The sequence below is a fragment of the Haliotis rubra genome, unplaced genomic scaffold, assembly GCF_003918875.1.
Source record: "Haliotis rubra isolate DU_JTF1 unplaced genomic scaffold, ASM391887v1 Scf734, whole genome shotgun sequence".
NCBI classification, from domain to species: domain Eukaryota; kingdom Metazoa; phylum Mollusca; class Gastropoda; order Lepetellida; family Haliotidae; genus Haliotis; species Haliotis rubra.
The window spans coordinates 111439-137379 of record NW_025767451.1 but is presented as its reverse complement, the minus strand read 5'-3'; the positions used below and the strand labels follow the sequence as shown (position 1 = coordinate 137379).

Below are 25941 nucleotides of genomic sequence, written 5' to 3'. Positions count from 1 at the left end.
CAGTACACCAGGTTTTCCCATCCCGGCCCATATAATGCCTACTTAATGATGTTAACAGCTTCTGAGTAAATAAACTGACAATTTTCTGGCAGTAAATTTATAAACAATAAATATACAAAAATGCTGGCAATTTGATTGGGGAACTGAGAGAGACCACATTGCTTTTGCGTTAACAGCAGTTGCATAAACAGATCTGGTTTATAGACGCATGCCGGTATTGTGCGAGTTTGATAGTGGCAACATCATGCAAGAGGGTCTTCACAGGGGTACTCTGTCTGCCACACTTTGGCATTTGGTCAAATCAGTGCTGAATGTTTTATGTCAGATTGACACTTTTATGGTGGTCCAGGCCTCTTCATTTGACCATGTGGATATAGGATTAAATCTAGCCTCACTGTCATAACATGTACATGATACATACAGTTTATGCACAGTTAAAATCTATTCAATTTCGGTAGGAGCGTGCACATGGTGTTGTCTACTTGTTGAGAAACATATTCAACAAAATTCTGTAAGGGATATTTAGCAGACTTGGTTTCTTGTTTTTAGCAATTGCTAAAAAGAACTTAATGTTTTTCCTTTAAATGACCTTTTTTTGTATTTGTGATTTAGAAACTTGCCATTACATTTCTTTCCATTGGATAGTGAGGTGCAAAGTTATCAACAGAAATACGAGAATGGATTCAGTCCATCAATGTCCTGTCCATACACTCTCTTTCAGGGTGACACAAAAACTAGTGGAATTAGTGTTGTTATTGTATGAGTGTCATACAGTATCATTAGATAAAGAATGCACCTCAATTTTGAAATTTATGATTATTGGATCATAATTATTAACATTATGTCCCTTGGTAAGCCTTCCTTACACCTTATCCCATGAATTTAGCAGGGCAAACAACAAAACCCTGACTACATCTCTGTCAAGAAACCTTTACGGCAGTCTTAATTAATGCACTTTTTAATAAAAATTGGCATCCATCAGTGGGATGCTTGATGACCAAGTTTTCTGAGGATGCCTGATGTAATGCCATGTTCATCCTTATGATGTTGGTTAGTTTGTCATTGCCATACCGAGACTTTAATTTTTCACCAAGACAGTATATATCTAAGATGTACCTATCCTACTTATTGCACACTCCATCTACACCCTCTTATAAAGCTGTGGTTTGTACCTATCCTACTTATTGCACACTCCATCTACACCCTCTTATAAAGCTGTGGTTTGTACCTATCCTACTTGTTGCACACTCCATCTACACCCTCTTATAAAGCTGTGGTTTGTACTTGTTGCACCTATTTGTACCTATCCTACTTGTTGCACACTCCATCTACACCCTCTTATAAAGCTGTGGTTTGTACCTATCCTATCCTATCTACACCCTCTTATAAAGCTGTGGTTTGTACCTATCCTACTTTGTTGCACACTCCATCTACACCCTCTTATAAAGCTGTGGTTTGTACCTATCCTACTTATTGCACACTCCATCTACACCCTCTTATAAAGCTGTGGTTTGCCTATCCTACTCCATCTACACCCCTCTTATAAAGCTGTGGTTTGTACCTATCCTACTTATTGCACACTCCATCTAAACCCTCTTTTTAAGCAGTCCTATATGTTGCACATTCCAGTAAAACTTTCTTACAAAGCTGTAGTGTCTATCCATACTACATTTTTCACAGCCAATGCAACCCATTAAGCTGTGATTTCTATCAATACTTCACATTCCACAACTGTTCTAAACAGTATTTTTAAACTTTTTTTTTTTTTTAAACTTTTTTTTTTCTCTGTCCTTCATGTTGCACACCCCATTTAAACCCTCTTATAAAGCTGGGCCTAGATTTTCGAAGCTCTCTTTAGTGCTAAGATAGTCGTAAGTTAAAGTTAATGTATGGTATTTTATCTGCCCTTCAGGTTCCAACCCCCAATTAAACCTTCTTATAACATAAAGCTGTATTTTATTTGTCCTTTTCTACATGTTGCACACTCCATGTAAACCCTTTACAGCAATGGTGTCTATCTGTCCTAAATGTGGAACAACACGATTAAACCATCTTATAAAACTGTGGTGTCTATATCTTGTAGCTACATTTGTTCCTGTATTGTGATACATGTCATATCATCACTTGTGTTTTGCCCTAATCTACTCACTCCTCACCACCCTCTTTGTATAGTTCATGCCCTCTACATCCTCCTTGAAAACCTTTGACAGTTTGTTAGAACTTAGTGGTCATGTATACTCCTTCCTCTAGAGCCCTTCACATTACTGTTCGGAATGAAACCTGCAGTGTGGTTTACCCCCTCTTTACCCTCTTCAGTGTTTGTATCACATGGGCCGTAACACTCTGTGTCCTTGAACCTCAGTCAGTCCATACTGGTGATTGGATGTTGTTTTAAGTTGCTGTTGGTGATACGATAGCTATATCACCACTGCATGAAAACAACGGAGTATATGGTTAAGAGCATGGGCAATCATCCGTGCCATTAGGGTACAATGACACAGCCAGCTAAGGCACACATGGAGCCCACCTGAACTCTGGATTCTATGATTACAATGGGGCTTCCAAGATGTCTTCTGCCACAGAGACTACCCCTGCTGTAGCGAGTGAGTGTTAACCCCGCAATAGACTGTAGTTCGCTATGTTGCGATGGTATCCCGTGTTTATCACTTCAGTGAAATCACTGACAGGCTAATACAGCTAGAACCTCCTAGAAAGCTGTGGACTTAAACTGGGCTTCTGATAGGCACATCCAACAAGAACCTCCTAGAAAGTCTTGAACTCAAACTGGCCCACAGATGGGCACATTCAACAAGAACCTCCTAGAAAGCCTTGACTCAAACTGGCCTACAGATAGGCACATTCAACAAGAACCTCCTAGAAAGCCTTGGACTCAAACTGGCCTACAGATAGGCACATTCAACAAGAACCTCCTAGAAAGCCTTGAAATCAAAGTGGCCTACAGATAGGCACATTCAACAAGAACCTCCTAGAAAGCCTTGAAATCAAACTGGCCTACAGATAGGCACATTCAACAAGAACCTCCTAGAAAGCCTTGAAATCTTCCTGGCCTTCGGGTTACTAAGGCACATCCAACAAGAACCTCCTGAATATTTGTTTACTCTGACTGGCCTATGGACAGGCTCATCCAATCAGAACCTGACAGAAAGTTGTTGATTCTAACTGACCTATGTATCCAGAGCCTCCCAGAAAACAGTGGGCTCTGAACTAGAGTAAGGCATACCCATCCAGAGCCTCCTTGAAAGCTGCAGTCTGTATCAAGCCCACAGTCTGGTATATTCTGCATGTAGCTGTCTTGGCGTCTGTCAACACCTGATTCTGCTGTTTGCGATGAGCCATAGCTCACACTTCATTTGTTGTGTATTCGCAAGTATCTCTTCAAGCCCTGGGGAGTTAGTAAAGCCTTAAGCAGATCTTCTTCCTTTGTAGTGCCAGCAGAACAAGGCGATAATTGATAGCAGGGTGTTGTACTAATCAGGAGAAGATTACCCCACCATACCTGAAGCAATTGTTCTGCGGCACTGTTTAAAGCAGGTCATTTCTGGCTCACAGCTCACTCAGATGAGCATTATTATTGCTGACTATAATAGCTACTAGTAATTAGCCCTGAAACTCAATAGGTTAGGGATCTCTCTGTAGAAATAAGGAATCCCAGGTAGGGAACTTAGCAATCTGGTTCAGAAAATCCTGCTTTTGGAACTTTGGGAACTATGTTTTTTAATTAGGGATCTGGATTAGTGTCTCACCTGAGGAATTTGGAGACCTAATTTAGGGACTCAGCTGTGGAGCTTAGGGAGCAGGTTTAGGGTGAGTGAGTGAGTTTAGTTTTATGCCGCACTCAGCAATATTCCAGCTATATGGCGGCAGTCTGTAAATAATCGAGTCTGGACCACACAATCCAGTAATCAACAGCATGAGCATCGATCTGTGCAATAGGGAACCGATGACGTGTCAACCAAGTGAGCAGAGCCTGACCTCCCGATCCCGTTAGTCGCCTCATACGACAAGCATGGGTTACTGAAGGTTCATTCTAACCTGGACCTTCACGGGTAGACCAGGTTTAGGACTTATGTAGGGAACTTAGGGGTTTGACCTATGAATTCACCATTGGAGCTCACAGACATATGGGAATTTATGCATATTAGGGGCCTAGCTTATGGATTCACCTAGGAAATTTAGGTAGTTGGCTTAGGGACTCATTTAGGGAACTTGGGGTCCTGGCTTTGGACAAACCAAGAGAACTTATAGACCATCACCAGGGCTAATATTATCGCAAGTGCCATACTTCAACATACAGTTGGGTTAGCCTTATCAGATCGCTTTGTGGAACTCTTAGCCTTGCTCCAAGGCTGCCCTGAATGCTGTGCCCATGGATGTACAGTAATTCAATCCTCTAGAGAGGCAAGTCTAGATAAGAGGATGACAGTCTGTTGGAGGAATATTTATATTTTTTAGAAATTATCATTTAAACTATTAATTATTGCCTTAGAGACTTGTGCAACTCTATGGAACACTGTCCCGGGGAGATGAGAGATCAAATAAAGAGAGTTACTTAAGTATCTTAGGGAATTGGGTTACTTAAATGTCAGGTTACTTCCTGGCTGTAGTGCCTTTAACTATAATAAACGTGGCCAAAGACAAAATATGGTTACTTGTGGACCATGCACTGAAAATGTCTGTCATTTTGCCCAGTATATCACCACCCTAACTCTAGTAGCTGTACACCATCCAACACTGCCCTAATCCGGAATTGTCAGAAGCAGATGAGGAGCCGCGCATTTTGAAATATTGTAAGCAGATGTTGAGTAATACTGCAAGATACCAACAAATAAAAGTAATTTTATGGCCAACTTATAAAAACTACTTAGATATACATGGGGCTCCATGTTTCCAATGTAATCGCCAAAACTGCATGTAGTTAGGGAAACATTATCTGTAGCTGGTAACAAAACTGTCACATATTGGGTGCAACTAATCATATGATGGTATTTAATATACCTGGAAAGTGAGATTTATGGCACACAAATTACAGTATTACATGCTCCACTGATAAATCTGTCCATTAACACTAATGACTTCCATTTAGCTTGGTGTATTTTCTACAAAAAGCTGTTCTTCTGGGTCAGATGCCTATTTGAGTACAGTCCTTAATTAGTTGTGAGGCTACTACTATCAACATGTCAAGGTAGTTCTGATGTACAGTGAAACATGTGCCCCACTAGATACATGTCATAATAGACGCATGCAATAACTACTGCTTGCCGCAGCTTTCTTCAGCAGTGTGTTTTGTTTGTTCAATATCCTTAATGATCACTTGAGTCACAGAAGTGTGCTCCATGATATTTAAGAGTATGGAACATTCATGACTTCCTTATTTACAGGAAGCCATTACAGAGGAATATGGACTGAGGCATATAGCACCAAACATCACACATAGTAACATATATGGTTGATGTTGAAGTAAACCCACAGGGCTTCCTGGCTCAAGGTCCCTGGTATCCATGTACAGCTAAAGTGGCTTGGTCATGTGTCACGGTGCCCAGTGGTGTGAAGCTGATCTCTCCTACTGATCCATACTTGCTTGAGTATTTGGCAGTTGTAGTGATGTAACTGGTACTTTCAGATGCTGACTGTGAGTTTGGGGCAATTGGAGCTGTCAGATGCTATGGTGTCTAAGTTTGGGGAGGTTAACGCTACATGCTGGGTATATCTCTGGGTGTAGTTCAGGTGCCATGACATGGATAGATTCAGGATCAATTAGAATCTTTCATGAAATCTGGGATCAATTAGAATCAATCATGAAATCTGGGAACAGTTAGAATCTTTCATGAAATCTGGGCTCAATTAGAATCAAATCATTTCCATTCATTTTTTATTCTAAAGTGTTCATTGAGTGTGCTTTGCTTCCTCCTGTGTGTAGCTGTGACAGTGTAGTCAACTCTCTATAGCAATTTACATTCTAACTGATCGGGTGTCTTAAACTCAAGTGTGCACTATACCCCAAAAATACGACATTCAGCAATAGAAAGAAACATTTTTAGTTCACTCCCAAATAATTAGAAACACACATATTAATGGCGCTTTTCCACCAGTCCATATTACAGCTGAAGTATTGGGCAATTTTGGAACAATATATGACTGGTGCTGTCACTGGTATTTCATATTGTTGGCATGAAGGATACAGAGAGAATGTTTTAACTTCATGATTTGTCTATTCACATTGATAATGAATCATTCATTGATCCCCGGTTTGCATGTATAAACCTTTTGATCAATCATTAACCCAAATCCAACAAGAGTATACACAGTACAAGTAGATCTGTTTGTTCAGTAATACAGATAGGCAAGGTTCGACTGTATAAACATGGACCTGTTTCTGGTTCCTTCTCCAGCCACAGGGGCGTATACATACACAAGGTGCAATCTCGGTCCCAGTCATTAGTTTTCTGCTATGGGGTCTGTTCATGAAGCCCTAGAGAGCCCCCAAAGAACATATTTAACTACAGGACATAATTTAGGTTTCGGTGAGAGTAATTATGTGAACGATACCCTGAGTTACACTTGGTAAATTGTGTTGAACTATACCTGACGCTCCCAGGCTGCCTATCTTTGCTTGCGCATGCAGTAAGTGGCGTGCTGTGATGTGCCTCATGTATAGGGTGATGCTGAAAAAAATAACTAATCTTGTTCGAGATTATTTTGAGAGGAAGGTAATTATATAAATGAACATATGAGAAATGCAGTCTTTTCATGTACCATTATATATAATGTAATAAACACTAGAAAGAGTAACGTTAGAAATCTGACTCCTTAGAGCTATGGTGCCAGTAAGGGTAAGAAAAGGCAGTCTGTTTATGTGCACTACCTATAAAGCTGATATCCTTTTAGCCGAGGGCAGACTGGTTGCCAAACATACTCTGTTAAATATGTTAATATGTTTTAAGTTGAAGACTTTGGCTGACATGGGATGGAAATAGAAGCCTATCTCCTCTCGATGAGAATCACATGTCTATTAATTAATGATGTCCCACAAAGCACTTGACAAGTACATTATGGCTGAAACTGCAGTGCCAGGGGCCAGCTGGGAGATGATTGATGGTGCCCATCAGGGGGCTGTGGGGGCTGCAGGGGGTGGGGCTGGCTGGAGGAGGGAGGCTGAAATGTGTAAGCATGGAACATCAACCATAAACATGGATATGACATGCAGGAGATCTCAGGAATTCAGGGAAAACATAAGTAATGAAGGCCTGACTGAATTAATTGTCTTGTTTAACGGATCAATTTATCATGGACAGAGTTAACTGTCATGTATTACGTACTAATTTATCTTTCAACATTACTAGGGTGCATTTTAACCTTTCGGGGGGTTTTTCTTGAAGTTTTAATCATTTTTTATTTTTTATATTTTTCATATTGTTTGGTTGATGTCATTTTGTGTTTTTGTATTTTGCATCTAATATTTTTTCATGTATTTTCTAATATTTATTGTTCTATTGTTTGAGGTTGTTTGCTGTAGGTGTTAGATATATGGTGAAAAGTCAAATTGTATGACTATCACATATACGTATTGTCTGAGGAATTGTGAGATTTCTTGGCATTTAATGTTCCTTCCATGGTCCCTTCATGGGCAACCTGAAGTTAGCAGTGGGTTTGTTTTTCATTTTTCGTTTTTCGAATAACGAATAACGTTCTACCAGCAGGTTCATTATTCACTATATGTCCATCAGAACTGTCTAATATAAGATAGTCTATCCCAGCACCAGTTATTCAGCACCTCTGAACAACGAAAACTGACCAGCACCAGGTTCATTATTCAGACTCAGACTAATGTTGAATAACGAATAAACTGCTAGCAGCGGGATCGTTATTCAAATGCTCTACATGGAATATCTACAGTATTGTCATCATTGAAACGCATGTAACAAAAGACAGCAGGTTTCCTTTACAGGTGTACTTATGTGAAAGAGATGTTTAGTTGTTCAGAAGTTCTGAATAGAATAAATAACCAGCGCCAGGTTCGTTATTGAATCGCTCTACGTGGAATACCTATAGTAGTATGGTCATATACACTGCACGTTTCTTTTACAGGTGTACCACTGTGCTAGAGCTGTTTAGTTATTCAGCACTTCTGAATAGCGAAAAATTAACCAGCGCAGGCCGGGGTTCGTTATTCAGTGTATGCCCATTAATTCTATCAAATATAAAATATATATAACACCGTATTTCCAGAGGGGTCGTGTTTTCATTATTCGTCTTTCGAATAACGAATAACGTGCTAGCAGCGGTTTCGTTATTCAGTTTTGAATAGCGAAACACGACCTGCTGGAAATACGGTATGTTGTATTTGTTATCATATGATAGAATTGATGGGCATAAACTGAATAACGAAACCAGTGCTGGTTAGCTTTTCGTTATTCGTAAAGTACTGAATAACTAAACAGCCTTTGCACAGTGGTTCATCTGTAAAATGAACCTGCTGTATTTCATTACATGGGTATCAGTGTATATGACCACACCACTGTAGATGTTTCCATGTATAGCCTTTTGAATAATGAACCCGCTAGCATCGCTATTCATTATTCGAAAATGAATAACTCCTCCCGCTGCCCCCTCAGGCTGCTCCTCCTTCATGCTCCTTCCATTGACACCTCATGCTCCCTCATATGTCTTCTACCATTGCCCCTTCATGCTCCTTCCATTGCCCTTTTATCCTCCTTCCATGGCCCCTTTTATGCTCCTTCCATGGCCCCCCTTTCATCCTCCTTCCATTGCCCCTTTATGTTCTTCCATTGCCCTTCATGCTCCTTCCATTGCCCCTTCCATGTTCCTTCCATTGCCCCTTCATGTCTCTTCCATTGCCCCTTCATGCTCTTCCATTGGCCTTCATATGTCCTTCCATGGTCTCTTTCATGCTCCTTCCATAACCCCTTTCATGCTCCTTCCATTGCCCTTCATGCTCCTTCCATTGCCCCCTTTTATGTTCTTCCATGACCCTCTTGTATGCTCTCCTTCCATTGCCCCCTTCATGCTCCTTCCATTGTCCCTTTTATGCTCCTTCCATGACCCTTCCATGCTCCTCCCTTCCCATGGCCCCTTCATGCTGCTCTCCTCCATGGCCCCTTTTATGTTCTCCTTCCATGGTCCCTTCATACTCCTTCCATTTTATACCCCTTCCATGTCATGCTCCTCCATTGCCCTTTTTTATGCTCCTCCCATTGCCCCCTCATATTCTCCTTCCATGGCCCCCTTTATGTTCCTTCCATGGCCCCCTTCATGCTCCCTTCCATTGCCCCTTTTATGTTCTCCTTCCATGGCCCCCTTTATGCTCCTCCTCTTCCATGGCCCCTTTTATGCTCCTTCCATGACCCCTTTTATGCTCCTTCCATGGCCCCTTTGTATGCTCCTTCCATTGCCCTTTGTATGCCCTCCGATTGCCCCTTTATGCTCCTTTGTTCCCTTCATGTTCCTTCCATTGCCCCTTCATGCTCCTCCCTATTGCCCCCTTTATGCTCCTTCCATGGTTCTTGTATGCTCCTTCCATTGCCCCTTTATGTTCCTTCCATGGCCCCTTTTATGCTCTCCTCTTCCATGCCCCTTTTGTATGTTCCTTCCATGACCCTTTTTATGTTCTTTCCATGACCCCTTTGTATGCTCCTTCCATTGCCCCCTTTATGCTCCTTCCATTGCCCTTCCATTGCCCCTTCATGCTCTCTCCATGACCCCTTTTATGCTCCCTTCCATTGCCTCCTTTATGCTCCTCTTCCATGACCCCTTTTATGCTCCTTCCATTGCCCCTCATTGTATGCTCCTTCCCTTGTCCCTTTATGCTCCCCTTCCATTGCCCCTTTTATGCTCCTTCCATTGCCCATTATGCAGCCTCTCCTTTTCATGACCCCTTTTATGTTCCTTCCATTGCCCCCTTTTATGCTCCTTCCATTGCCCCTTTACATGCTCCTTCCATTGCCCCTTCATGCTTCCTTCCATTGCCCCTTTATGCTCCTTCCATGCCCCTTTTATGCTCCTTCCTTCCATTGTCCTTTAATGCTCCCCTCCATGACCCCTTCATGCTCCCTTCCATTGTCCCTTCTGTGCCTCCTTCCATTGCCCCCTTTTTGTCCTTCCATGGCCCTTCATGCTCCTTCCCATTTCGTCCCTTCCATGCTCCTTCCATTGTCCCTTTGTATGCTCCTTCCATGGCCCCTTTGTATGTTCCTTCCATTGCCCTTTGTATGTTCCTTCCATGGCCCCTTTGTATGCTCCTTCCATGGCCCCCATGCTATTATGTTCCTTCCATTGCCCCTTCATGCTCCTGCCATTGCCCCTTCTTCCATGCTCTCCTCTTCCATTGCCCTTTGTATGCTCCTTCCATTGCCCCTTGTATGCTCCTTCATTGCCCCTATGCCCTTCTGAGACCCCTGTATGCTCCTTCCATTGCCCTTCTCTTACCTTCTGTTGTCACAATCTCACTTCTGCCTCTCTTTCCATCATCATCATCATCATCATCATCATCATCATCATCATCATCATCATCATCATCATCACCGTCATCATCATCATCATCATCATCATCATCTCTGTTCCCTCTCTTGCCCTTCCCTTTCCTCTTAATCCCTTAAGCTCACTTCCCACTCTCATCCCTGAGCTCTCTTCCCTCTTTGACACCTGCCCAACAACTTTTCTCCTCCCTTCCCACTTTGACCCTTGCCACACCATTTCATCTTCCCACAAGGTCCTTTGTACTACCATTTAAACTTCCCACTTTGCCCGTGTCCACCTTTCACACTCCCTTCAGCCTTCTCTCTAGACTAACGCTTAGTCTCTGAATAGATATAAATTTTGATTGAAAAGGAGCCCCAGGGATGAACCTGGGGAAATCTAGACTTGCTTCATTTAGGGCTTTAGCATTGCAGGGAGGGCTAGGCTGTAGGGAAAATAATATGGTTCAGGGACTGTGAGAGAGACTACCTTCTCCCCTCTAGTTGCCTTTCTATCTCTCTCTCTCTTTTCCCCTCCTGATTTGTCCCTCCCTTACCACTTTACCCTGGTGCTCACTATCCCCACTTGACCCTCCTCCTTGCTCCCTCCCATCACTGGAACAATGTACTTCACCATCGCCTTTCGTCTGCCGCCACTAGGAAATCTAGACATGCTCACTTTTTACCATCTTCGCTGCATTCTTGCTTTTCAAAAACACGGATCAACATCTCAAAACTGACATTGAAAAGCAGAACAAATTTCAGATGCATTTTTTCCTGTTTCCCTTGCCCTTTTTGTCAGCTGCCCTGGCATGTGCTGGATGCATCCATCCATCATTTCTTCAGTGAGGGCAGAGCTGACAAAAAGGCATTGTTTTCCATCGATAGAAATAATTTGGAAATATCTTGTCCTATCACAGTGACGTGTTCAACATCATTGAATGTTTAGCTGTGCCACACACTGAGTCGGAACACAATGTGAGGTAAACACCTAACGCACAGTCAGATGCCCTTGTTCAGACACAGTACAGTTCATGTAAAGGGTGTTTTCTGGAAGACCTTTTACGCTGCTCTCTGATGTGTCTATGTAAAATTGTTGTCAAATGAAACAGTCATTATTGTTATTTCTCACATGAAAGTTCTCAAAAAGAAGAAGAAACTTGTCCAAATGTTATATATCCTTGATTTGCATAATGTGTAATTCCTGGTAATGTGACCCATACTGAGTTAGAGTGAGAGAGAGGCTCATACAACTGTATATCAATGGGGAAAGGCTCATACAACTCTATATCAATAGGGAAAGGCTCATACAACTGTATATCAATGGGGAGAGGCTCATACACCTGGATATCAATGGGGAAAGGCTCATACAACTGTATATCAATGGGGAAAGGCTCATACAACTGGATATCAATGGGGAAAGGCTCATACAACTGTATATCAATGGGGAAAGGCTCATACAACTGGATATCAATGGGGAAAGGCTCATACAACTGTATATCAATGGGGAAAGGCTCATACAACTGTATATCAATGGGGAAAGGCTCATACAACTGGATATCAATCAATGGGGAAAGGCTCATACAACTGGATATCAATAGGGGAAAGGCTCATACAACTGTATATCAATGTATATCAATGGGGGCCTATAAACTGGGGGAAAAGGCTCATACACCTGGATATCAATGGGGAAAGGCTCATACACCTGGATATCAATGGGGAAAGGCTCATACAACCTGTATATCAATGGGGAAAGGCTCATACATATATCAACTCTGTATATCAATGGGAAAGGCTCATACACCTGTATATCAATGGGGAAAGGCTCATACAACTGTATATCAATGGGGAAAGGCTCATACACCTGGATATCAATAGCGAAAGGCTCATACACCTGGATATCAATAGAGAAAGGCTCATACACCTGGATATCAATAGGGAAAGGCTCATACAACTGTATATCAATGGGGAAAGGCTCATACAACTGTATATCAATGGGGAAAGGCTCATACAACTGTATATCAATGGGGAAAGGCTCATACAACTGTATATCAATGGGGAAAGGCTCATACACCTGTATATCAATAGGGAAAGGCTCATACAACTGTATATCAATGGGGAAAGGCTCATACAACTGTATATCAATGGGGAAAGGCTCATACAACTGTATATCAATAGGGAAAGGCTCATACAACTGTATATCAATGGGAAAGGCTCATACAACTGTATATCAATAGGGAAAGGCTCATACACCTGGATATCAATGGGGAAAGGCTCATACAACTGTATATCAATAGGGAAAGGCTCATACAACTGTATATCAATAGGGAAAGGCTCATACAACTGTATATCAATAGGGAAAGGCTCATACAACTGTATATCAATAGGGAAAGGCTCATACAACTGTATATCAATAGGGAAAGGCTCATACACCTGGATATCAATAGGGAAAGGCTCATACACCTGGATATCAATGGGGAGGGCTCAAAACTGGGGAAGGCTCATACAACTGTATATCAATAGAGGCTCAACACCTGGATATCAATGGCTCATACAATCTGTATATCAATAGGGAAAGGCTCATACAACTGTATATCAATAGGGAAAGGCTCATACACCTGGATATCAATAGGGAAAGGCTCATACAACTGTATATCAATAGGGAAAGGCTCATACAACTGTATATCAATAGGGAAAGGTTCATACAACTGTATATCAATAGGGAAAGGCTCATACAACCTGTATATCAATAGGGAAAGGTTCATACAACTGTATATCAATAGGGAAAGGCTCATACACCTGGATATCAATAGGGATATCAATAGGGAAAGGCTCATACACCTGGATATCAATAGAGAAAGGCTCATACACCTGGATATCAATAGGGAAAGGCTCATACAACTGTATATCAATAGGGAAAGGCTCATACACCTGGATATCAATAGCGAAAGGCTCATACACCTGGATATCAATAATAGGGGAAAATAGGTTCATACAACGGTATATCAATAGGAGAAAAATACACCTGGATATCAATACTCATACACCTGGTATATCAATAGGGAAAGGCTCATACTAGGGTGCTGCCTTCATACACTGGATATCAATAGGAAAGGTTCATACAACGGTATATCAATAGGGAAAGGTTCATACAACTGTATATCAATAGGGAAAGGTTCATACAACGGTATATCAATATATCAATAGGGAAAGGCTCATGCCACTTTATCAACGGGTAAACTCATGAGATTGTATCGACAGGGGATGGCAGGAAATGGTATCCATGTAAGCTCATTAGTTGGAGGAGACCCTAGCGCATAAGTAGTAATTATATCTACAAAGATGTATTCCAAACTGTACCCATCAAGTCCTTTTATTTTGAGCTGAGGCTAGGGGTCAAGTAGTCATGTTGCAGTGTAATGAAGGCTACATCGCAGAAGATATGTTTGTAAAGAGAATGCACTGCAGACTCCATGCCAATGAGTTTCCATGGCTTTTCTTGGCTCTTATGACTTTTGAGAATATCTTTGATCATATGTGTGCCTGACGACCTGAAGGGCTTTTGCCCACAGTGTAATGAATTTATCACTTTCCTTGTGCTTGTGATGGCTTGATATAGGAGATGATGTTTGAAAGTAAATGAGTATTTTAAATTGAAATGGTAATTTGTAAGTAATTTCTATAAGTCAGTATCATCATACAAAACCTCTTTTACATTAAGGATTCATATACATCTGCTTTCATCTGTGAAAGGCATATTATTATCAAAGAATGTTTCTCAGATAAGTTCTGGTTGATGTTAAGATAATGCATATTAGTTTACGTCATTTTCATGACTATTTTTTTATAATTTCATGCTGCTAACCTTTATGTGTTACATTTTGTTACAAGATGGGCTACCAAAAATGTAGAATTGGTACACATGGTACATGTTGTACAAAGTTGTGTATAGAGGATGACAATGGTAGATGTTGTACAAAATTGTGTGTAGAAGACATCAGTAAATGTTGTACAAAGTTGTATAGAATATGACAATGGTAAATGTTGTACAAAGTTGTGTATAGAATATGACAATGGTAAATGTTGTACACAAAGTTATGTATAGAATATGACAATGGTAAATGTTGTACAAAGTTGTGAGTAGAGGACATAATGATACATGTTGTACAAAGTTGTGTACAGAGGATGACAATGGTAGATGTTGTACAAAATTGTGTGTAGAAGACATCAGTGGTACATGTTGTACAAAGTTGTGTATAGAAGACATCGATGATACATGTTGTACAAAGTTGTGTACAGAGGATGACAATGGTAGATGTTGTACAAAAGGATGAAGACATCAGTGGTACATGTTGTACAAAGTTATGTGTAGAGGATGTCATTGGTACATGTTGTACAAAGTTGTGTATAGAAGACATCGGTGGTACTTGTTGTACAAAATTGTACATGTTGTACAAAGTTGTGTACAGAAATGGTAGATGTTGTACAGAATTGTGTGTGTAGAAGAAGACATTGTTATGATACATGTTGTACAAAGTTGTGTATAGAAGATGACGATGATGGTATTGTACAAAGTTGTGTACAGAGGATGACAATGGTAGATGTTGTACAAAATTATGTGTAAAGACATCAGTGGTACATGTTGTACAAAGTTGTGTGTAGAGGATGACAATCATTGTAGATGTTGTACAAAGTTGTGTATAGAAGACATCGATGATACATGTTGTACAAAGTTGTGTACAGAGGATGACAATGGTAGATGTTGTACAAAATTGTGTGTAGAAGACATCAGTGGTACATGTTGTACAAAGTTATGTGTAGAGGATGTCATTGGTACATGTTGTACAAAGTTGTGTATAGAAGACATCAATGATACATGTTGTACAAAGTTGTGTACAGAGGATGACAATGGTAGATGTTGTACAAAATTGTGTGTAGAAGACATCAGTGGTACATGTTGTACAAAGTTATGTGTAGAGGATGTCATTGGTACATGTTGTGCAAAGTTGTGTATAGAAGACATCGGTGGTACTTGTTGTACAAAATTGCGTGTAGAAGGCATCAGTGGTACATGTTGTACAAAGTTGTGTATAGAAGACATCGATGATACATGTTGTACAAAGTTGTGTACAGAGGATGACAATGGGAGATGTTGTACAAAGTTATGTGTAGAAGACATCAGTGGTACATGTTGTACGAAGTTGTGTGTAGAGGACATTGGTGGTACATGTTGTACAAAGTTGTGTATAGAAGACATCGGTGGTACATGTTGTACAAAATTGTGTATAGAGGATGACAATGGTAGATGTACAAAGTTGCGTGTAGAAAACATCGGTGGTATATGTTATACAAAGTTGTGTATAAGACTTTGGTGGTACATGTTGTACAAAGTTGTGTTTTGAGGACATCAGTGGTAGATGTTGTACAAAATTGTGTGTTGAGGACATCGTGGTAGATGTTGTACAAAGTTGTGTTGAGGACATCGTAGTAGATGTTGTTCAAAGTTGTGTGTTGAGGACATCGTAGTAGATGTTGTACACAGTTGTGTGTTGAGGACATTGTAGGAGATGTTGTACACAGTTGTGTGTTGAGGACATCAGTGGTACAAGTTGTATATGGAGGATGATTGGTCAAAGCTTGTAAATCTCACATTCTTTATAAATTTGCAAGAATTTTTACTTTCATCGACTACTTGACTTGGAAATGTAAGAATGTAAGAAATGTAAGAATTTTGAAGCAATGGCTTCTCAAAAGAAAGCATCAGTTGTAAATGTCTCCTTAACAAGCATCAACCAACCAGAGGGCTTTCCTCAACCACACCCCCATTTTGTGCGGATATATCCTCATCCATTTGTGTCAAGATGTTAAGAGTCGAAATCGGGTTTCAATCGACTTGCAGAAATAACAACAGAGAACTGATAGGTGTCATGAGTGGTGATTGATAGGCCAATCATCTAGGATTATGTTTACATTAAGTTTTAATCATTTACATGAGATTATAGCTTAGCGATCGGCAAAGCAGGCGGGTCGGGTACACCGAACTATCAGGCCTTGTCATGATGTATTGTACTGTGAAGCATTTCAAGTCGAGGGTCATCTCAAATTTTTTCAATGTTTTTAAATATTTAATCCTCGCAAAGACACAGGGGCTGTGGACCACAGTGGTGCCATGTTCATGGAGTGGCTGTATTGCTGACATACAGCCAGTACATGAGGAAGCAGTGGTGTGTGCACCATTCCTGCCACAGTGTGTCCTACATCCATCAGATTGGTATAATGTGAGCTCACACCCTTCCAGCATTACTCATGTCCCAGGTTGAACTAGGCATGGGTATATGTCAAGGTTTTAATAATTACACACACATGAAGAATTAACAGAGCTTGATCATATGGGCCGTATGTGAAAAACATCTACAGAGTTGATAAAGTGCAAGTGTTAATTTGAAAATAGCATAACTTCTTTGGGGTTATTGGTTGTTAGATGCATATTGACTGAGTGGGATCATAGAGCAGAGTGACTTAGTTCGAAGAGCGTAGTGACATAGATGCTACAGCATATTTACTTAGATGACAGAGCATACTGGATTAGATCACAGAGCATATAGTGACATACCGGTAGTTAACAGAGCATAGTGACTTCTTGAAGGAATAGTTTAGGCCCCCATGCATTGAATAAAAGGATCACTTAGGGACCGTTCATAATTTATGGCTAGGGGGAGTGATGATGATTTTTATTGAGAAGCATGTACAATGTGAATGACCCCCCCCAAAAAAAAATTTTATGTACAAAATAAGTGACCCCCCTGCATGTCATGTACAAAATCAATGACCCCTCCCCTTCCCATAATTTCTAAGCATAATTTGAAACATATTTTTATGTACAGAATTGCTGATCCCCTCCCCCCCCCCAGCTCCACAGAACAAAATGGGTGACCCCACCCTTAAAAATCATCATCACCCCCACCCACCCCCAGCTATAAATTATGAATGGTCCCTTATAGGAAACCTTGTCCATCATTCATCTGATGATGGATCAATAGTACTGATTTGATATCAGCAAAGTATTTGCGAAAGAATAGTAGATGACATTTTTTAAATGGTTGTTAATATTTACCACTTTATGTTTCCTTTCCAGCATCCTGTTGTGTCCAGTAGAAGCTGACCACACATCAAACATCACAGGGCAAGCTTCCGCCATGTCAGGGCACAGTTCTGTGTATCATGTATACATCATCACCAGGCTCGATTATGTTAGATCATGTATATACCCACTGAACTTTTGTAAGTTATCACAACTGAATGTTGCATAAATGAGATAATATTGTTTATCTTACCTAGCACATAAATGTCGCTTTCTGATTGGCTTGAGCGCTCTTCTATTATTTTCAATGTACCCCGCTTACAAGCAAGTAACATTTCAATGTACCCCGCTGTCAATGGCAACTCATTTGGTACTTCGTGGTAGTAATTCTTTATCTCGAATAACATTGAATCACGTACGATGTACGGAAATTACCAATGTTTTGCGAATGCAAATCGATGGAAGGGAGATAACTCTAAATCTGTTTTTCTTGTCCGCAAAATCTAGCGATGGCTACAAAAAGATTTGTACCCTTGCTTCAAACAATAGAAAATTAACATTAAGGTGTTCGGTAAGATAAATATGTTGTTCACTGGTCCCTCGGGGCCCATGGGTTGATGTACCCTCGATGTTTGTTTATGTTCCCTTGCTCTTATAATGCCTCGGGCTCAGAGTCCAAGATTGTAGTCTTTTTCTTTAACTTCTGTTTTGCTACCAGTGTTAGAAATTAGGGTATGTGTGTCTCTGGCCCTGCAGTACTTGAACCTATGGACCCAAGGTTGTAAGCAGTAACCCTCTTCCTGTCATACGTTGATACCAGTGTTGTTCTTATGTCCAACTACCCGTCAAGGTTCGGGTTAGAATATTGACCTTCAGTAACCCATACTTGTCGTAAGAGACGACTAATGGGATCGGGTGGTCATGTTCGCTGACTTGGTTGACACATGTCATCGGTTCCCAATTACAGATCGATGCTCATGCTGTTGATCACTGAGTTGTCTGGTCCAAACTCGATTATTTACAGACCACCGCCATATAGCTGGAATATTGCTGAATGCGCGGTAAAACTAAACTCAATCACTCACTCACCCACTCTTATGTCCAACCACATTATGCATTTAGCGTTTGTCATGTGACATGGTTTCTCTTGCCTACCCTTGCTGTGTTGCCCAAGTCAGTGTGTTCCAAATAATGGAAAATCATTGTTCAAGTAGAGCATTTAGGATCAGTCAAGCAAACAAAACCAGTACAATTATACTCTGTGAGTGGAAAGGATGAATACTGTTCAAAGATGAATTATGTTTTGGTGGTGCTGAAAACACTATACTTTATACGCCCTGATGTCACACTTTATGGTATATTGAAACAGCTGGCGTAGTGTATTGACATATTTGTATTATTATAATTCTGTAATTGCAGGATTTGATGTCCATGTTGTACATTCATGTCACAGAGCAGTGATTTATTGCATGTTTCATGCGTTTTGAAGCTAAGCCTTTTATTGTGACTTCCGACATACAGTTAAACATTGCCAGTGTGCTGCTGTAGTGTCTGGCACTGTTAATATCTGGGGTATTCTCGCAGAAAGAGTTAATACCCGGGGTATTCTCACAGAAAGACTGTTAAAATCTGGGGTATTCTCACAGAAAGAGTTAATACCCGGGGTATTCTCACAGAAAGACTGTTAAAATCTGGGGTATTCTCACAGAAAGTAACGAACTAACCAAAGCCTAGATGAATGCTGATAGCATGGGCTATTATTACAAGGTTGTACTGGGAATAGTTTGCAAGCATTACAGAAGTAGATAAAGCAAGGTTTGGATATTTTGCAGTGTTTAAACCATTCTGTGATAATGACTTGTAAGTCAAATATATGAAGGAAGATGTTTACAGAATATGTCAGTTATTTTTATATAGTCATCTATCCATTCAACTGTGATGCAATGTCGTGCAGCAACCAAGCCAGCAACCTTGACCACCTGATCACTTTAGTCGCTTCTTATGACAAACATGGGTTGCTGAACATCTTCAGGTTACTGTGCTGAAACATTTTATGTGTTTTCAGAGTGCATTATCCACAGCAGATCAGCCAATTATATTTTCAAAGTGTTTTTGCATTCTATGGAAACCCCTTCTATGACAATTGCTTCATTCCAGCGAGGGTCATACATGTTTGTACTGATACCCTGTACACTACACGCACTTATAATACAGAAATAAGTTTTGTTTAAAGTAAGTTTAGGTTCAATTTTCACTCTCATGCAGCATTTTGTGTCCCTTGACCATGCCAGTATGTGATCAGTTTTGATTCCCAGCATCATACATGGGCTTAATCAACTTCCTTCCTTCCTTCCTGGGTGGTGGGGTAGCCTATTGGTTAAAGCGTTGGCTCGTCACACCGAAGACCCGGGTTCAAATCCCCACATTGGGGCGGTGGGGTAGCCTAGTGGTTAAAGCGTTGGCTCGTCACACCGAAGACCCGGGTTCAAATCCCCACATGGGTATAATGTGTGAAGCCCATTTCTGGTGTCCCCTGCCGTGATGTTGCTGGAATATTGCTAAAAGCAGCGTAAAACCAAACTCAGTCAGTCCTTCCTTCCTTGTGTTATACCAGGTTCCATTCTGTCACAGTTATGTAGGAAGCAAACTATAAATATTATTTGTTTGTCTCATTCAGCTGATGTTGGAAATTACATACACTTGACAGCCTATTGTCCAATATCCATTGTACATCTTCTGTCATAAAATGCCTGTTTAGTGTCAACATGATATAGGTTTGTCAAGACCCTAACTGTCAGGCTTCAGTGAGCCAAACAGCCAATCATGGCACATTCAATGACATTTGTGTGATCCAGATTTGTTGTTGTGTTGATTTATGACAGCTAAATATATATCTTGTTGAAAGATTAGTGCTTCCCAACAATAATGTGTAAATAAAGATTTTTATAAGATGATGTTTCTCTTGTGATTTGAACAAAATAGATGTTGTCAGACATAGAACCAAACATAAATAATCTAGAATTTCCTTAGAATGCGTATAATCATATATACATACGTTTGTGTTGCCTTAAAACATAAAATACATCACAATTTTGATAGGGTGAAACATGTTTCTTATGACTCTTTTAATGCCACTGATGGGTAAGGTTCTTGAAGTTTTACCATTGCTACTGAACTAAAGCTTAGAAGCCACTGTTCATTTAACCCATGGACAATAACCTTTGAATATTTTAAAATTAGAACCATACTTATTGCAACTACCTTTTAATCTTAGATTATGGATTACAAAATTAAGAACAACTAATCACAGACTTCCAACTGAAGCTGGACACTGGGTAAATCACAGGCAAAGTGTGCGCAAATAGGGTTCCGCAACACAGAGAATATTACCAGTCTTCCTCTATGAGCGAAGCCAGCTCACTTTGCCTGTGGGTAAATGTAAATGTAAATAGAATCTGTTCATTATGTAATTTAGATGTCTGTGATGAATTCCACTTTCTACTTGTCTGTCCATCACTCTCTTTCTCAACATCAAACCTGTCTACCTAAATACTACTTCTCAAATCCAACTGTTGCCAAATTTGTCTATCTTATGAATTGTGATTATAATCAAATTATACTAAAATTAGCAACAATTTGTAAAAGAATATATACATGTATGTGTCTTTTTTAAATTTCACTGTATGTTCTGTATATCAGGTTGTGTGGTTTCTATGAGAATAAGCTTCTGTTCTGTTCTGAATACTAGTACACTTTTGTGTTCCCCAGATGGTGGTATTGCTGTCACCTGTACTGTTCTGTCTGAATTTATAGAGCAAAACTATAGTGATCATTATACAAGGAAACAATTAATATTATTAATGAATTCAAAAAGGTGATAATTAACATATTTATTAACATCCAAAAAAAAAAGGAAATTCAACAATATAGGAAAACAATTGTATTTCTGAAATCAACAATGTGATAATTACTATGTTTCTTAGTATTGGAAAAAGGCTAGCAAGTTGTTGCAGAGACGGTACATCCTGTCACAGATTTTACCACAAATAAAGGGGCGGGGGGAGATCCCTACAGGACAGATGGAGAGGCGCCATGTGTCCACACTGTAGCAGAATACATCTGTTACTGACATCACGGTCTGTAAATCCCGACAGCGAGCTTGCTATACAGCTCGATTGATCACCGAGGCCACGACACAGCTGGTCGAGTAGGCGAGGAAGCTGATGTGTAAATCATTAAAGTGAATAACCTACCGAGAAAGAACTAGCATAAGACATCGATATGAATAATCACTGTGAACATGTATGTACAAAATATGGAAAAGGAATGCATCGTGTTTCTGTTTACGGAATATGATATCGTTTCCCACGTTCCGTTTACAGTTTACAGAACACACTTACCTGTCCTAATAACATAACATTTGCTCGGTAAATATTACTGAAGTGAACTCGTACGCCTTGTGGCTTTAAACGTTTTTATTTTACAAACTAAATCATGATTGGTAAACAAGCAAACCGTTGTGTAAATACCACTCCAGGAAAAATATTTCAGTTGGTGAATTATTATAAATATGTTAACTTTAAATATAATTGTACAATTTACACAAAAAGTTAATTTGTAACCGTAAGCTACAACCAGTAGTGACCCAGCTAAAGGAATGCGCTATCACAATTTCAATACTTTATCCAAAATATTTTTTATTATTCTACCAACTATTCGAATATCTTGCCTTGGACAAAAATATCGTGAATATAAAAATATATTTGCAATTCATTTAGTCATTTCATGAAAAGTATAAAACTGTCTCATGCAATTTCCACGGAAGACATAATTAACTAAGCTTAAGGAAACAGTTTACTTCTTACGACTATTTGTTGCATGGTGTTCTATTCATTAACTTGATGAACACATTCTATCGATTTTTAGAGAATTTCCAAAAGAGCTTCTATCTGATACATATAAGACCTATATTTCTTTTGGTGGAAACAGATTGAAAGAAAGGGTACGCAGATGGTCGGTGACTGGTCCCCTGCCTGGCACCCTGTGATGTCCTCACAGCTCGTCATGTCCTCCATAGGGGTTGGCGCCAATGTTCTCCAATAGTTCCGGATCTACACTAAGATGTCTTTCAAACTCCTTCACGAAGGCTACGACGTCGACCTTGAGAAGTTCATTCCAGCTCAGGACGCCGTCTTTGTCAACGTCGATGTAGTTTAGAATTTCGCCCCTAGTCACTTCATCTACATCTTCTGTTACATATTCGTGGAGGAATATGTTTGTGGTGACCTCCGGATAATCAAATAAAGGTCTTAAAAAGGTAGTACTTGCCCGCTTGAATTCCGACATGAATCCGAATCTTTGGAAGGGCACCGTCTGTTCGGGCGTGGCCACGTTGTCACAGTCCGTGTAGTTGAACCAAGGGATGTGGACAAACCATATGTTCACAGCGAGATTACGGTTTCCAAAGGAATTTACTTGATGGTACCACATGTATGGAATGTAAAGACAGTCACCAGGTTCCATGGACACTTTGAAAGTCTGAACCTTATTTACCATGGGGTATTTCTCCATATCGACCTTATCCACGTCCATCTCGCTATACACGCCGTTAGCCATCCAACCGCGGTCTTCTATCTCCGCTTTGAATTTACGGTCTACCATCACAAGGTCCTTAGTTCCGTCTAGTAGACAGTTGAAATTCTCCATTTCGTCCAAATGTAAAACTGACTTGGTTCCTCCACTGCTAAACCACAGGACCACCGTTTCCATGACGTTCTGGAAGCCGCCACATTGAATGCTACGAGGTATGGACATGTCGTCACGCATGACATCGAGCAGATCCTGAACCATATAGATGTCCTTCTCCTTGTAGACGCTGAGAAACTTGCGGAGAGACATCGTGTTCGTTCCGGCATCTCTCACCTCTTTTTTATACTTCTCCACCATAACCGTCTCTTCTCCGAACTTCTCGTTCAAATAATCGTCCGTCCATCTTTTGAACGGCTTGAAGTCCACGTTTTTCAGAACGGATTTGAAATGAACAGGTTTGCCTCCTCCTCTCTGATACTTTTCATAGAAGTCTTTAGGTTCTGGGAATTCGGTTACTACCTCAACTTCCGCCGGAGTGGTATGTGACCCAAATGGTTTAAGATGTCCAGGAAGATCAGACGCTGAGGCCACGAAGAAGACAAAAGTGAGGTAAAAAATCGACTCCATTCAAATGAATATAAAACCTGTCTTCTGCATAAAACGTCTCCAGGGGTCAGTATGGCTGCACACATTAACTGAACCACAATCCTGGATCCTGTCTCGTAGCAAGATCTACTTAAATGAAAGGTGGTTGGGACAATACTTCATACGACTAAGTTTGAAGAAAAGCTGATACACCAGCTGGCGCGACCTCGCATTCTTATGCACACTTACTCATTAACAATATTGATATTCAGATTCCCAGCGTTACAATGTAATCAGAATATGCGTGGTTGCATGGGATATTATCAATACTGGTGACTAATATCTTAAACACCCGTCGGATTACAGTTGCCGGATGTTAATACATTTTGAATTAAAACTGCAAAAATCTTATTGATTTAAACAGTAATGGTACATTCCTGGTTTAATTTGCAGATTTGCTACACAGATATTGACAGTTGTATTGTTTTCACTTCAAACTTCAAAGAATCAAAGTATTGAAATTAATATCGTTTATTGGTTATGTTTGTTAATGTCATGGACAGCTAGTTGAGTTACAGTAAGTAGATAGACCACATGCAAACTTCAGCTACAGTTTAACGATAAATCTGCAATGTAAGTGTTTATCAGAGCGTAACGCTATTACCACATCAGTGGGTTGGTCACTTGTCACCAATAGGGGGATTCAAACAGGGCTTGGTACTTCGTATTCCCATCTTGATTGCAGCACTCCGCAATTCCAGTTTTATGACTAGATTGTCAAGTCAGGACAGACAATCCGGTGACTTATGTTTTGAGAAAAGATGCACGCAGTCTCAGTCAGCTGACTCTTCCAAGACACCGAGCCTGACCCCGACCCGATCTATCCTGTTGCTATCTACACAGCAGGGACCTATTCTAATCCAGGCTATATTGCCAAAGATGGTATCAATAACCGGTGTTACATATATTCACAGCGTCAGCGGCAGAGACTGGTCAGCCTCTAATATTTACTGGAACATATTCCTTACAGTGTAAAGGCCAACCAAAATGAACACTAGCGACAACTATTTGAATGGAAACACGAAGACAGTGCTCTGTGCTCACGAAAGGTGTCGTATTGTACCGGTGGCACCAGCCACACATAATGTTCATTTCATGGAGTTAGGATCCGGAGATGTGACAACTACACGTAGAACATGGGGTAGAGTAACTTCTAGTCTTTGAAATGTAAATAGTTTACAGAAGAAATTAGTTGATAGTTGATAAGGTTTCTCAGAAACATTACAATAAGAATACTCAGTTAACTTTCATATTTTACTGAATCTGCAGTAATCTACACTTGTCAAGTATCACAGACTTTCATAGAGTGTTTTGGTTACAAATGTTTCAGGGTCTGCAGGGCGGTTACCATAGCGCATCATGAGTGAGTGAGTTTAGTTTTACGCCGTACTCAGCAATATCCCAGCAATATGACGGCGGTCTGTAAATAATCGAGTCTGGACCAGACAATCTGGTGATCAACACCATGAGCATCGATCTACGTAGTTGGGATACAATGACATGTGTCAACCAACGCGGCGATCAACGAACCTGACCACCCGCTCCCGTTAGTCGTCTCTTACGACAAGCATGGGTTGCTGAAGACAACATTCTAACCCGGGTCAAGCGCATCATGATGACAAATGACGTCACATTCATTTATTTAATCAACAGACATCATAACATGTATGTCTTGTGACCCATAAATCAATATGGTGTACAGCCTGATTGGTGTTAAGTTCACATTTTGTGTTGAATTTTACCAGACTCATTGTGTGCAACTGAAACCTGGCTTTTAAGTATCGAACTTAAAGTCTCAGCTGTAAATAGACAAATAAATTATAAAACAGTGTCTGTCTCGCGCCTGTGAAATTGAAATAAAATGTACACTGCTCTCACCGGAGAAGTACCACTCAGCATCTGGTAAATTGAGCTGATTTCGTTTTTCATACAACTTTATAAGGTCGGTACATAAAAGGTATCAGGCAAAGTTGTGTTTTAAATTTAATCTGTAATACGTAAAGACCCATTGTGGCGAAACCTCTTTCTCAGCTTTAAAATGTTGTCTGTGACAGCCAGGGTATTGAGCTGATTGTATACTGAGGCTGCCTTCCTTTTGTTGCACAGCCAGGTATAGAGGCTGCCTTCCTTTTG

General features: G+C 40.3%; 2 protein-coding genes across 2 annotated transcripts in view; one reads left to right on the top strand and one right to left on the bottom strand.

The window, feature by feature from the left end:
- Positions 1 to 17907, top strand: part of LOC124259731 (serine/threonine-protein kinase ULK3-like) — a 60943-nt gene extending 43036 nt beyond the window's left edge. Inside the window, exon 16 of the mRNA XM_046693921.1 lies at positions 17629 to 17907. Coding sequence (XP_046549877.1) covers positions 17629 to 17648 — 20 coding nt within the window. The 3' untranslated portion in view covers positions 17649 to 17907. The remainder of the gene's footprint in view (positions 1 to 17628) is intronic.
- Positions 17908 to 21449: 3542 nt separating this feature from the next.
- On the bottom strand, positions 21450 to 25218 carry LOC124259734 (bifunctional peptidase and arginyl-hydroxylase JMJD5-like). Its single transcript, XM_046693924.1, has one exon. The coding sequence runs from the start codon at positions 23788 to 23790 to the stop codon at positions 22627 to 22629; it is 1164 nt and encodes a 387-aa protein (XP_046549880.1). The 5' UTR covers positions 23791 to 25218; the 3' UTR covers positions 21450 to 22626.
- Between the last annotated feature and the right edge of the window lie 723 nt (positions 25219 to 25941).